General features: G+C 39.1%; 1 protein-coding gene across 1 annotated transcript in view; it reads right to left on the reverse strand.

The window, feature by feature from the left end:
* LOC150084110 (monocyte to macrophage differentiation factor 2-like) overlaps positions 1–12,438 on the reverse strand; it is a 113,815-nt gene extending 101,377 nt beyond the window's left edge. Inside the window, exon 1 of the mRNA XM_090376121.1 lies at positions 12,114–12,438. Coding sequence (XP_090232247.1) covers positions 12,114–12,151 — 38 coding nt within the window. The 5' untranslated portion in view covers positions 12,152–12,438. The remainder of the gene's footprint in view (positions 1–12,113) is intronic.
* Between the last annotated feature and the right edge of the window lie 813 nt (positions 12,439–13,251).

The following is a 13,251-nucleotide window of genomic DNA, read 5'->3' on the forward strand; positions in this document are numbered from 1 at the left end:
CATATCGATCCCTTTCAGTGATGTTTGCAGAATGATACCGTGTGCCACCTCTCGCCAGATTAGCTGACGTCCAGAATCGCTGCTGAGACTGAATCTACTCTCATCAGTAAAGAGTACCTTACCCCATTGCGCTGCTGTCCAGTCCTTGTGTTCGATGCACCACTGTAAACGGTGTCTCCGATGGGCAGGTGTTAAAGGGACACAGCGACTGGCCGTCGAGCAAACAGTCCACCTTTGTGAAGTCGCCTGGCCACAGTAAACCGCGATATCGTGAGTCCTGCGCTCCTGTGCAGCTGGTTTGCAATGGATCCCGCTGTCTTGTGTCGGTCCCTCTTGGCCTGTAGGAGTATATAGTGGTCATCGTTGGGCGTTGTTTTTCGTTGACGACTACCACTGGTCCTTCGAACAGCTGTACCTGTCGTTCTGAAGGCGGACCACGCACGTGAGACGATGCTATGGGTGATACCGAACTCTGCAGCCACACTCCTCGCACTTCGACCTTTCTCGAGCTTCCCAATTATTCGACCCCGGGTAAAGTCATCCGGATGTTGCCTACTGGCCGTTTCGTTGTCTGTAGCACTGTATGAAACCAATCGAACATCTGTAACAATCGTGCTCACCATTTGGTAATTTGCACTTAACTGCTGAACTGTTGCTTTTATCTATTTATGTGAGCCCTTTCATCACGATTCAAATTTTTGCATGTGCACCAGCTTTCTACTGAACGGTCATAGTTATGCAAATCGCCACAGGCTGTTTCGTTTGATTTTGTGGTTGTAGCCTTTAGAAATAGTGTTGCTCCTTAAGTTCCGGAGCAATATGGCCTTAGTCGTTAATGCTCCTAAAAAAACAAACAACAATTAGAAACAAGCTCCTTAAGTTTTGCACACCAGTGTGTACAATTATTGACTGAACCTCTGAAAGCGTCTGCGCGAGTAGCACAGTGGTATCGTCACCATCCTCCCCACACCGGGTGGAAAAGGCCCGGGTTCGAATCCTGTCGATGACGCGAGGACCTTTAATGGGCTTTTTCACTCGGTGTCTGAGTTGGTAGGTCTCAGGCGTAGATAGCAAGGTTTTTTCTAACAGAAACTGGGGTGTTTTCGTCCAGTAAAACAGGCAAATTGGCCAGGGAATACATGCAATTTACAGACACAAATACGGGTTTATGTATTGGTGACTCTAATATAATAATTTGATTTTTGTACCTATAAAAGCGTCTTGGTTTTCCAGCTATGCTCCTCACAAATCTCATTTCTTCCGAACTCCTCTCCCCTGCATTATGCTTTCATCCTTTTTCCTCATAGTCCAAGTTTGAGATGCATACGTCACAATTGGTACGTAATAGGTCTGGCATATAGCATTCTTACACTTCAGTGGTATGTTCCTGTTCCAGATCAGATCTCTTGTCTACCTATAGAAATTCCCGCTCGCTTGTTTCCTTCTACTTATTTCGTCTTCTGTCACTCCAATTTTTGTGATGGCACTTCCTAGATACTTGAAGTTGTTAACCATTTTTAGCTCTTTCCTTTCCATTGTAACGTATCCTTCAGGCTCGCCACTCCTCTTTACAATTACTACTTCACTAATTTTTTGAATGAAAACCAGTCCAAATTCATTGTGGGCTAGTATGGCCCACATATCAACTTGCCATTGCATTTGTTCCCTGCTCCCTCCTCAAATACCGAAGTCATACTGTAAGAAAATAAATTTTATCTGATCTTGTCTAAGTTGTTCTGCCACTCTACATTGCACATCATTCATGACAGCTAATAGTAATGGCGACAGGACGCCTCCTTGCCTCAAATCTGATGCTATTTCGAAGCTCTCTGTCAACCCCACCACTATTCTTACTTTGCTCACTGTGTCGTTGTAGATATTCTCAATTCTCTCCACAAGATGTTCCTCTATTCCCAAGTTTCTCAAAACTTTCCACTTAGATCCACTGTCGATCTTCCAGGGCTAAAGCTATACTGTACTGTTCTTCGGGAATCTGGTTTTCAATCGTTTCTCTTATGTTCTGCTCCAACGCTCTCTCGTACAGCTTACTCACATGTGATGTCAGTGTGGTGCCGCTATAATTGGAACACTTCTTCCTGTTCCCCTTGCTGAACAACAATGGGATGATCAAACCTTCTTTCCAGTCCTTCGGTACCTGTCTCTCATCCCAGACCTTCGAAACAGTATGTATGTCATTGCTAAACAATACTGCGAAACAGTATGTATGTCATTGCTATCCCTGCCTCGCCTGTAGCCTTCAGCATCTCTCCATAATATCACCTACATACAGTGGCGGACAAAAAAACTGCATCACTTAAAAAAGTAACATTTCTAGTGAAATGTATAAGATATTGTTTGATTACAGTCATTTTGTTTATCGCAAAGGTATTGCGTCATATAACGCTTCTATTGCATCAGACAGTAATTGCAAGGTATTGCATCAGCCGTTGCTATAAATACAGCGTTGGAAGGGTATACACGCTGATTAGTATCCTGTTTTGCGGAGGTGTAAGCATGGCTCCATATGTTCAGTTGACACCAAGAAAAAAAAAGGATAGCTGTTGCTCTGTCCCAGCAAGGACTTTCTACGCGTGCTATCGCTGATAAAATTGGCTGCCACCAGTCAACAGTATCCCGGGTGCTGTAATTAAAGCGTGAAACCGTTGATGTGAAGAGAAGACCTGGATCAGACCGCAAGAGAGTGACTACGCCTTCCCAAGATCGATAGTTGAAACGGCTCTGCCTTCGTAATCGCCATGCTAGTGATCTAAAACTGGACTTTGAGATGGTCTCTGGTGTTGAAACAAGTGCATGAACTATCCAAAGAGGCTTTCGGAATGTGGTCTGCATGCCTATCGGCCCAAGAAGAAGCCTTTGTTGACCCAACAAATGAGGAAGAAGCGACTTGCTTGGGCTAAAACGCATGTTTCATGGACAAAAGAGCAACGGGACACCGTCATCTTTTCTGATGAATCGAAATTCAACCTGCATGGCTCGGATGGGAAGCGACATGTCAGAAGAAGAAAGTCGGAGGCATTCCATCCTGACTGCATAATATCGGCTGTAAAGTTCCCCGTCGGTCGGGTAGTCTGGGGATGCATAACAAGTAAAGGGATGAGGCGAAAGTTTATTAACGGAACAGCGAATGCAGAAACCTACACCGCTATTTTGGAGGAATGTCTGAAACCCGTTATTAGGAATCACCACACAGACGTTCAAAACTGCAATTTTCAACAGGACTCAGAACCTTGCCACACAGCAAAATTTGTAAGTTTTATACCATTTAGATTTAATGATGAGTTTGTATTCTTATCTCACAAGGCTTTAAAACATACTTACACTAATGTTTTCCCTCGTTTTTCTCCCTTAAGGTGCAGTCATACCTCAGAAATGGTAGCATTACAGTGTTGGACTGGCCCGGAAACAGTGCAGATTTAAACTCTATTGAAAATTGCTGGTACATAATGTCGTCTAAAATTGCTCAGAAGAAGCCAACAAGTAAGATTCAGCTGCAGGAGAGCATTGTAAGGGTGTGGTACTACGAAATTGGGCAACCGTATATCCAGAAGTTGATTAACTCTATGCCAGATCGTTGCAAGGCTGTAATTACAGCTCGAGGAGGAACAACAAAATATTGAGGACTTATTTTGCTGATTTACAGTACATAATAATATTACGTCAACTTGTCATTTCAGTTTGCATACGTAAATGCAATAAAATTTGATTGCCATTTCCATGATTTCTCATAATTCCATTAATTACGCATTTTACCCTTTTGGGAAGATATTTATGGCAATTAGATATATCAGGGTGGAATCTTTTTATTGGATTTCACTCAGAGAGATATATATCCCATCTAACAAATGCATTTCGAACACTTCTGCAACCCACAATGCAGCGCAAAACACATTATTTGCATAATTCACAAGTGATGTAATTTTTTTTGTCCGCCACTGTATTCCAGCAGACTTACCTGTCTTGAGGCATTTTCATGTTCCCTTGCACTACATCATTCCACATAGATCTGATCTCTCTCTCTCTCTCTCTCTCTCTCTCTCTCTCTCTTCTTTTTCCTACCCTCTTTTATGATCACCCTTCCTTTGTTCCTTTTGCTGGCTGTCCTGCACGTTCAACAGATTTTTGAAATACTTCTTCCATGTTTCTCTTCATCCTTCATTATTAGGTTCTCATTATCATTATCATCCATCAGATATTTGCTCTGCTCACCATCTCTTCTCCTATTCCTCACCATGACAAACAGTATCTTTTTTTTTTTACCGTCGATATCTTGTCGTAGAATTTCACTCCATTCTTCCAAACATAGTCTTCTCTCCTCGTTGACTATCCTCTTGACCACTCTCTTCGCAATTTCATATCTCTGTTTATTCTCCTCATTTTTGTTCTGGAAGTAGGTCCTGAATGCATTATTCATGTTTTTCACAGCCTCTCTCGTCCTCTCATCCACCATGGGTTTTCTTTCCATCTCCTTCTGTTGTTTGTCCTTCCTCATACTTGCTCTATCAGTCCTACTATGCAGTCTTTGAATACTTTCCACTCTGATTCCACGCCGTTCACCACCTTCCTGAACTGTTCTCTGAACATCGTCCCTTTTTTCTCCTCTTTCAATTTTCACACCAGTAGTTTTTCTCTCTTGTTATTTGATCCTCCTCAATTTAGTGAATCTTACTTAAAACTCCAGGGAGACACTCGGAATGACCTTGATGTCCACCAGTCTCCTGTGTCGCTCCTTTTCCACGAGTATATAATCAATGAGGGATTCCTGTTCACTGTCCCAACCATATCATGCCACTTTGTGATTCTTTCTCTTCTTGAACCAGGTGTTGGTTCAAGAAGAGAAAGAATCACAAAGTGACATGATACGGCTGGGACAGTGAACAGGAATCCCTCATTGATGACCCCTGGAACAGCGGAACGATGACTGATGATGATGACCTCTGAAAGCACAGTTAACTGTTGAAATTAACAAGGAAAGAATTAACTAAAACATATTTTTCAAATTTAGTTATTTTTACTTTAATTTTTTATAAAACAGATGCTGACCGATAGGGGCGTCTTTTTTTTTTTTAATTATTTACAAATCTCAAATCTTCGCACGTGATTTATCCTTGTTTATCTGAAAATGCTCTTAATTAAGAAATAAACTGATAGAAAAGTGAAACCTTTTCTGTATTCTAACACTGTTGGCTCTGTTCCAAAGGAAGCGTTAACTCCATTCTCAAAAAATAAAAATGAAGTTCAGAACTGACATTGACGTATTATTCTTGGCCTGGAGTTCTCACCAAACGGAAACAGGTGGTCTTTTTACAATATGTGGCCGTATTCGCAATGCTAGCGACTTGTATTTCAGTTTTATAAGTGTAGAGGTGCAGTCCAAGAAGGCCGCTTAAAGTTCTTAAATATTTAAAACATCCTTGCGGTGAACTTATCTCAGAGGATTCGAAAGTTTGAACAGCATAATTTTGCTGTGTATGTATGGCATTTATAGCGAAGACATATTAAACTTTTATTTCTCATTTTCGAAGTCTGCCATTCGGAATCGCTGTTTTATTTTATTTATTTATTTTATCATTTCATTTATACTGGAAAATGCAAGAAAGAGTACTATTAAAGTCGACTTGAGATTAAAGACTATAATGGAAATTTCCATATGAAGTCCATTTACATAATCATATTTCTTTCTAGCCGTTATATTTCAAAAAGATTTGAAAAAGGATGTCATTAGATGTAGAAGAGCAGGATTGTTAGTAGCCTTCTGAACTTTTAATGCCCTTACTCTGTCTCATTATCGTCATTATTTCATATTCACTGCAGAATAAATGACAAGTACTTTAATAATGTACTTTGTGCAATGCTTTCCACTATAAATCAAAAGTAAATTTAAATTCAGAATAAAAGGTGGTAGAATGAAGGAATATTTCACGTAACTAGGGCAACAGAACCCATAGCTTAATTATATCTGTCATAAAATGAGAAAGGCTGGACGATATAATCTTGTAAAAGAAAATATTCACTGAAGTACAATCTTAGAGTCAAAGATTAAGAGTGCAATCCATGGACATTTAGGTATGGCATTCTGAATAAAACACAACGTGGTTTTGTTAAGGGAAAATCATGTTTAACTAACTTAATAGGCTATTTTGACACAGTTACTAATGAACTGGGTGTAGGGAAAAATTTTGAATAGTTTATTTCGACTTTAGCAAGGCATTTGATTCAGTCCCTCTTGAGAGGTTACTGTATAAGATGGAACATGTTAGAATTAGTGGAAAAATTCTAAGATGGATTGCTCGGTGGCTGCAGTGCAGAAGGCAGAGGGTTGTGATTACTGGATATTCTTCAGATTGTGTAAAGTCAGAAGTGGGGGTCCCGCAAGGATCGGTTCTTGGACCAATGTTGTTTCTGATTTTCCTAAACGACATCGACGGTTGGATAAAAGACTTATGTCAAAATTTGCAGATGACGTAAACATTGGTAGAGTAGTTAAAGATGAGTACCAGCACTCCTTCAGGATGACTTTAACAGGCTGCATGATAGTCAGAAAAGTGACTGTTATGTTTTAATGTAGCAAAATGCAAAATCTTCCACTTGTGGAATAGCAACCCCAAAATAAATTATACACTTGGTGGAGTTGAATTAAAAACATTAGAAGAAAAAAAGGATCTGGGAGTTATAATACGGGCAGATATAAATTTTTCTGAGCAGTGTAAACAGGCAGCCAGGAAAGTCTGTGGTGTCCTATCGATAATTTATCGAACATTATCCTGCAGAGATGTAGAGGTCATAGTCTCACTGTATAAGGCAATTGTGAGACCATATTTGGAATACTGTTTTCAAGTATGGAGACTTCATCTACAAAAAGACATTGAGCTTCTTGATAGGGTCCAAAGACGGGAAATTCGCATGGTGAGATCAGTAAAAGGGCGACCATATATGAGGGAAGATTCTGAATATGGGGGCTGCAGAGCTCAGCAACCAGGCACCTCAAGGTGACCTGATTCAGGTTTATTAGGCTCTGAGAGGGGTAAGTAAAACGAATGAAGACAGAATTTTCACTATTACAGAGAATTCCAGAACTGGGGGACATAAATTCAAATTATAGGGAAAGAGGTTTAGACTAAGTTATAGGAAGTTTTTACTTTGTTTGCTGGAATAGGTTGCATTCGCAGCTGGTTGAAGCTGACAGTTCGAATAAATTGGAAGGTCATCTGGATAGTTACCTATGTGAGGTGGGAAGCAAATAATTTGATTTGTATTTTCTTATCTACTCAGCCGATGAAATGAAGAGAGAGCGAGAAACTTTGGACAGGTATAAGGGACATTTATATGGGTTGGTTCTATAAGAATAACCAAAAAGGTCACATTGAAGAAGTCGATACAAGATGCTCGAAAATATGATCACATGACATTAGTACGGTGTATGATCCCCTCCAATGGCTAAACAGCCCTTACAGCGGTGAACTATGATTGATATAAGGATGTCTATAAGATTGTGTGGCAAAAAATCCCATTCTTCCATCAACGCAGACATTAGCTCACCAAGTGCCCGAGGAATAAGTAGGCTGTCGTCGTACAATTCGATGCCCAATGGCGTTCCTCACATGTCCGATCGGTTTAAGTCTGTGATCGCGCTGGCCACGGCAGTCGTTGAATATATCTTCAGTTCCAAGATATTCCTCCACCACTTGAGCTCTATGTGCAAATGGCGTTGTCGTGCATAAAAAAAAAAAAAAAATCTTGGCCAACCGCACCTCTTAAAAGGCGCATCTCAAAACGATTTAGTAGGTCTCAGGCAAGGATAGCAAAGTTTTTCTCCCAGAAACTCGGGTTTTTCATTCAACAAACAGCAAATCGACCACAGAACACATGCAATTATATATAGCTCAATATGGCCTAAGCTGCCGATGCGCCTAAAACACTGCATAAAAACAACAAATCAAATGTCATTTGATTTGAAATGTCATTTGAACAACAAATCAAATCATTTGTATACAGTAATATTTATAATAAGGTATTAATACCACGGTCTGAGCAAATCATTCCAGTATGGACACTTTTTTTCTTTAAACCAGGTATATATATACCTCAATACTTTACTCCTCACTTAATTAAGGAATTAGACTATGTTATCAAAATGGGGCCTTGTCAATGATGTTTCTTTGGGTCGTGAGAAACATTGGCTGAAGAAGAATACCCTCGTGTACTAAAAACGTAATTTTTAATATGGACTAAACCATCTTCGGCCTTGAATAGAGCAAATAGCCGCCGATTCGCAAACTTTTCATTAGTTTTGGAAAAGTTTCAATGGAAACATTTGCATTCCTTACGCAGTAAATCTTTTAACGCAACTTGAAAAATCGGACTCCCTGCTCGATTTCGCGCAACGCTTCTTCAGTTCATAGTGTTCTTGTTTGTTTTTCTTCTTGTCCTTGTGCTTGGTAATTTTTACTTATCACGTAGTGGTGCGCCAATTCACGGTATTCCAGTTGATACCATTTTGGCATGTATTCCCTTTATTCAATCTTGTGGTCACCAGCCAGTTTGCATAGTTTGCATGTCATGCAGGTTAAAAATCCGGAACAATTATAAAGAGAGAGAGAGTATATGAAATTGGGCTGCTTGGGTTTACAATTTGCTGCTTTTCCCATGAAATCCCATGCGAGTTCATGTGTAACCTTTCTAGGAACCCTCCCCCCGAGGTATGTGTATTATTCTTCTATACACTTCTATAACGTACATGCGTACGTTATGCGCTGGCTGGCGTTCAGAAACAGTGCTTGATATTTACGTATTCCTGGCGGATAGTTTCTCGTTTTCCCTATATTAGTGTGCTTTCACAGTAGGTCAAAAAACGTTATCATGCTGCCCTTTGGAAAGTACCACCTCAGGATGCTGCCTCCCTAACTTACCTTTGGCAGCAGCCTTGTTTCACACTACCTATTTGGTGAAATTGGGGAAACATTTCTGGGGGAAAACCTTGCTATCTACGCCTGAGACCGACTAACTCAGCCACGGAATGAATAAAGCCCATAAAGTTCCTCGCAATTCGCAACTCGATTCGAATCCGGCTTTTTCCATCCGGTGTAATACTGAGTAAACTCCACCGAATTCCATGAATTCGTTGGAGTTTACTGTTCAAGTTCTCCAGAAGTAAACTTTCAAGACTATCAATTTTTATGGAAAACGTACTTCCATTCAAGGCGTTGTTTACAGAAATACCAATCTGCAGTACAGTTCTAAACAGATAGCAAGGAATGGTTCTATTATGCAATCAAATCCTCCCATGTATATATATAGCACAAATAAGGTGATATTACATAGTCCCTATTCGTCACGTTTTAATTTCATGGTCTTCTACATACACTTGCCACTTTCTTTACAGTTTATTGTTTAGTGAAATGTTCACGTAAACTTTCAAAAAGAAAGAGCAGAAATAACTGATTAAAATTAGCCGGTGGTTCTTAACATTCATTTTTTTGTAACCATTATGCGAGATGGGAAATACGATTATAAAAAAGGTGGGAGTCAATTTATTCCACCAATATGTGATAAAGCACAAATTTGGAAGCCAAAAAAAACAAAAAAAAAAAAAAAACACCGATATCGTCTTATACGCCGAAATATACAGTACGTGCCCTTTAGCGATCAGAACAGCCTGAATTTTTTATGGTAGGGAATCAACAAAGTGTTGAAAGCGTGCCACAGAGATGGCCCATGCTCAATGACTTCCCATAGTAGATAATCTGTGGCATCAAAATGTTGCTTTAGTAGGGAGCCTAATGTAGACCACGAAAACCGCTCCACAATCACATACCACCTAGACATGCTATTTTGTTCATAATCTTTTCTTCCCATCACGGTGAAACAGCAGGAATAAAGATTCGTCAGACCAGGCAACGTTTTTCCAGTCCTCCATAGTGACGGTGTTTCTGAGCTCACTGTAACTGCCTTCTTGAATTTTGCTGACAGGAGTGAGACTTGGTTCGGTAGTTGGCTGCAATACCCCAACCATGACAACGTAAAAAGAAGAGTTGCGCGTTCTGTGTTGCCTCTTTGGTTACCGCTGTTGTACTATGGTGTTTTGGACTGGATGTAGCCTTTCTGTTACCCTGCAAATCTTGTCAGCCTCTGTTGGCCTTTCCCATCAGTGAGCTGTTTCCATCCACAGAATCGCTGTTTGCAGCGTGTTATTTGGTTATTATACCAATATCAATACATCCGAAACATCGTAGACCCCAGCAGGGTTGCAGTTTCTGAGATATATCTGTGAGTTTGTCGTACAAGTCTGTCTGACTACCATGCCATGTTAAAAAACCAATTAAATCTTGCCCATTGAACTGCCACATAGTATCCCTACGTATGTACTCTGCCCACTTTAATTGCTAACATGTGATGCTGAAGGAGCGCTATATTTCATGTATGTAATATAGTAAGTATCCTTATATAGTGGCCACTCAGTGTATAAATTAATATAAAATTCCTGACAAGGCATTATATAACATTCAATAGAACCACAAGAAAATTTATACCATTACAAATCTATTAACTCAAATCTTTTTCTGATTTTATGCACCATCTATAACGTATTTCAAATGCTAACTGAATGACCTGGACGTAATCTTATGTAACATAACGAGAATATCAAGAGATTGAAAACATCTGCGACAAGTTAGTAATCCTAGATCTTAAAACGGGAGAAAAGGTGAGCTTTTTTTTTTCTGTTTTTTTTTTTACCGCTTAGATTAAAAGGCACCTATGCACAACTTCTTCAAAATATTTAAAATTTGGTGTATTGCAAATAGACGGGTTTTTATTTACAGACAGAGACACCTAGAATAATTATACAATTACACGAAACTTCAATTACAGGAATTCAAATCACTCCTCCGTTTAACTCGACTGGTTTACCAACTGATTGGAAATCGATGATACAAAAGTATCGACTCTTTCCCTAACACTAGCAAAGACGCAAGTCTAACTACTGCTTTGTTCCATGAGTAAAAGCCAAAATGTTTCAAGGTATAAATCGCACACTGTTAATTTGGAATTGTGATTTAACCAATAATTATATCGTCGGAGATTACATTACAAATTATTCATTGTATTCGAAAAATTTTTCTCTTGAATACGAATTCGCATTTCACAAACAGTAATTACATCAAATGTTTTATATATCTAGAGTATTTGATGTAATTACTGTTTGCGAAATGTGAATTCGTATTCAAGAGAAAAAGTTTTCGAATTGTATATGCTAGATGTTTAAATCATATGATAATGCTATGAACCTCAAACATTTCTTGTTGTCCAAGATCAAAAAGCTTCAGTTTGTTTTTATATTTTTCTTCCTTGTTAGACTTGTTAGACTTCCTTGTTTCAGCTTAATAAGAATAAAATTATCAAAGTCGAAAGTTTGTTTAGCTCAAGACCAACAGGTTCTTTAAAACGCTGTAGAATTATGAATGCTGAAGAAAGATAAGAGTTATGCAAGTTAAGCATCAAAGAAACACTGAGGCCGTGAGGGGGTCACTATATTATGCCTGTAAATTGTGTTTATTCTTCGGTCGGTTTGCTGTTTGCTGGACGAAAATCCGAACTTCTGAGAGATAAAACCATGCGACTCTCGCTTTAAGCCGAATAACTCGGCCACTTTGTGAAAAAAAATAATAAAATAATAATAATAATAAATAAAATAAATAAACATGAAAATTTTCCAAGTAATTGACGGGATTCGAACCCACATCTTTTCTACCGATATGGAAAGGACGGTGATTACAACAACTTTGATACTCGCGGATGATATTTTTAATTCTATCATAAATCATGATAATTAGAAACAATCTGATACAACAATCGATGTATCAATCATTATGCTTCGTGGTATTCATAAGATATTTTTATAAGTAACAGAACTTAAGGGGCCCTATTGTGTCCCATAAAAATTTCCAATGAAAAGAAAAAATTACTTGTGAAGACGATTGTAGGCTGACTGTCCACACATTGAGATAGACTACTGCACAACCACTGAGACGACATAGTAGGAGAGCTAAAAACGCGGGAAATAAATAATTCAAAGTAGAATATCAAGTGACACCTACCTGTTCCTCGTTCCTCCGTTGTTCTTTGTTTTCCTCATGAAATATGTTGATGGTAGTAATTTTTGATCGAAATCTGGTCGATAATCTCTTTAGAGAAAATCCTTTCAAGAGTACAGGAATGACAGCTCGTAACATTCCATTGTCCCCAGATCAGTGTATTATTCAGTCCGGAAAATGACAGCTGACAGTGACAGGCAAATGAGAACATTAGCCTTCATGTGCCCGATACATTCACCATTTACCTAACAGAGATTTTTAAAACGGACGCAATACGCGTGCGAACAAGTGGTCTCCATACGACCGCCATCCCTTGGACTACGCGCTCTCCCTCTCTGTCTTTCGACATGCAACGGATCGAGTGCTCCGTCTTCAATAATCGTGCAATATCAGACTTCGCGCGTGCGCGGGGGAACAATTCTTCTTTCGCGGGTTTTGCACTCACGATCCAGTGACTATCCCTTGAAGGGGAGCAAAAGGATCAATAGCTGGCATCGCGCCAAAAGAAGAGACTAGGATGCTTCAACTCTATGATGCTCAGAGGAATGAGTACAGAGAGGAAAGATTGCTAAGGCTTCAATAATCCAATTTTCCCTTTCCAAGTTAATAAGCACTAAGCAGCCTGTCCAATATAAATTAGAAACCAGAGAACACAGAAAGCTCTTTTATGTAAATTGCAAATGTCTATAAAATAACTATTTAAATGTATTTATTACGTTTTATAATATGTCACTGAAGGGAGATTTCATATATAATAAATAATCTTGTTTCATTGCATCAAATATACATTGCAGAATAAATGGATAGATTCAACGAAGACTGTAAATTAAATTTTGAATATAGATGAAATTTTTCATTTATGATAGGGGTGTAAAAATTGGAAAAACATTGACTTATTCCAAAAGATATGCTGTACTTAGGTAGACGTAGAAATGGAGTATGAGCGCATCTTGTGGTTATGGTACTTCCACACCAGCGGAGATCTAAGTCTAAAAGCATTGTCAACCATACCAGAAAATTAGGCACTGACAATATAGCATGGATCCATTGTCTGTGCCTCTGGACAGTCACGGAATAACAAACGAACAAATTGACTCGTGAGACGGAATGTGGGATTGAACAAGTTTCTGAACTCTCTGAA

This window comes from Mastigoproctus giganteus, chromosome 6 (assembly GCF_048544385.1).
Source record: "Mastigoproctus giganteus isolate SK-2022 chromosome 6, ASM4854438v1, whole genome shotgun sequence".
NCBI classification, from domain to species: Eukaryota; Metazoa; Arthropoda; class Arachnida; order Uropygi; family Thelyphonidae; genus Mastigoproctus; species Mastigoproctus giganteus.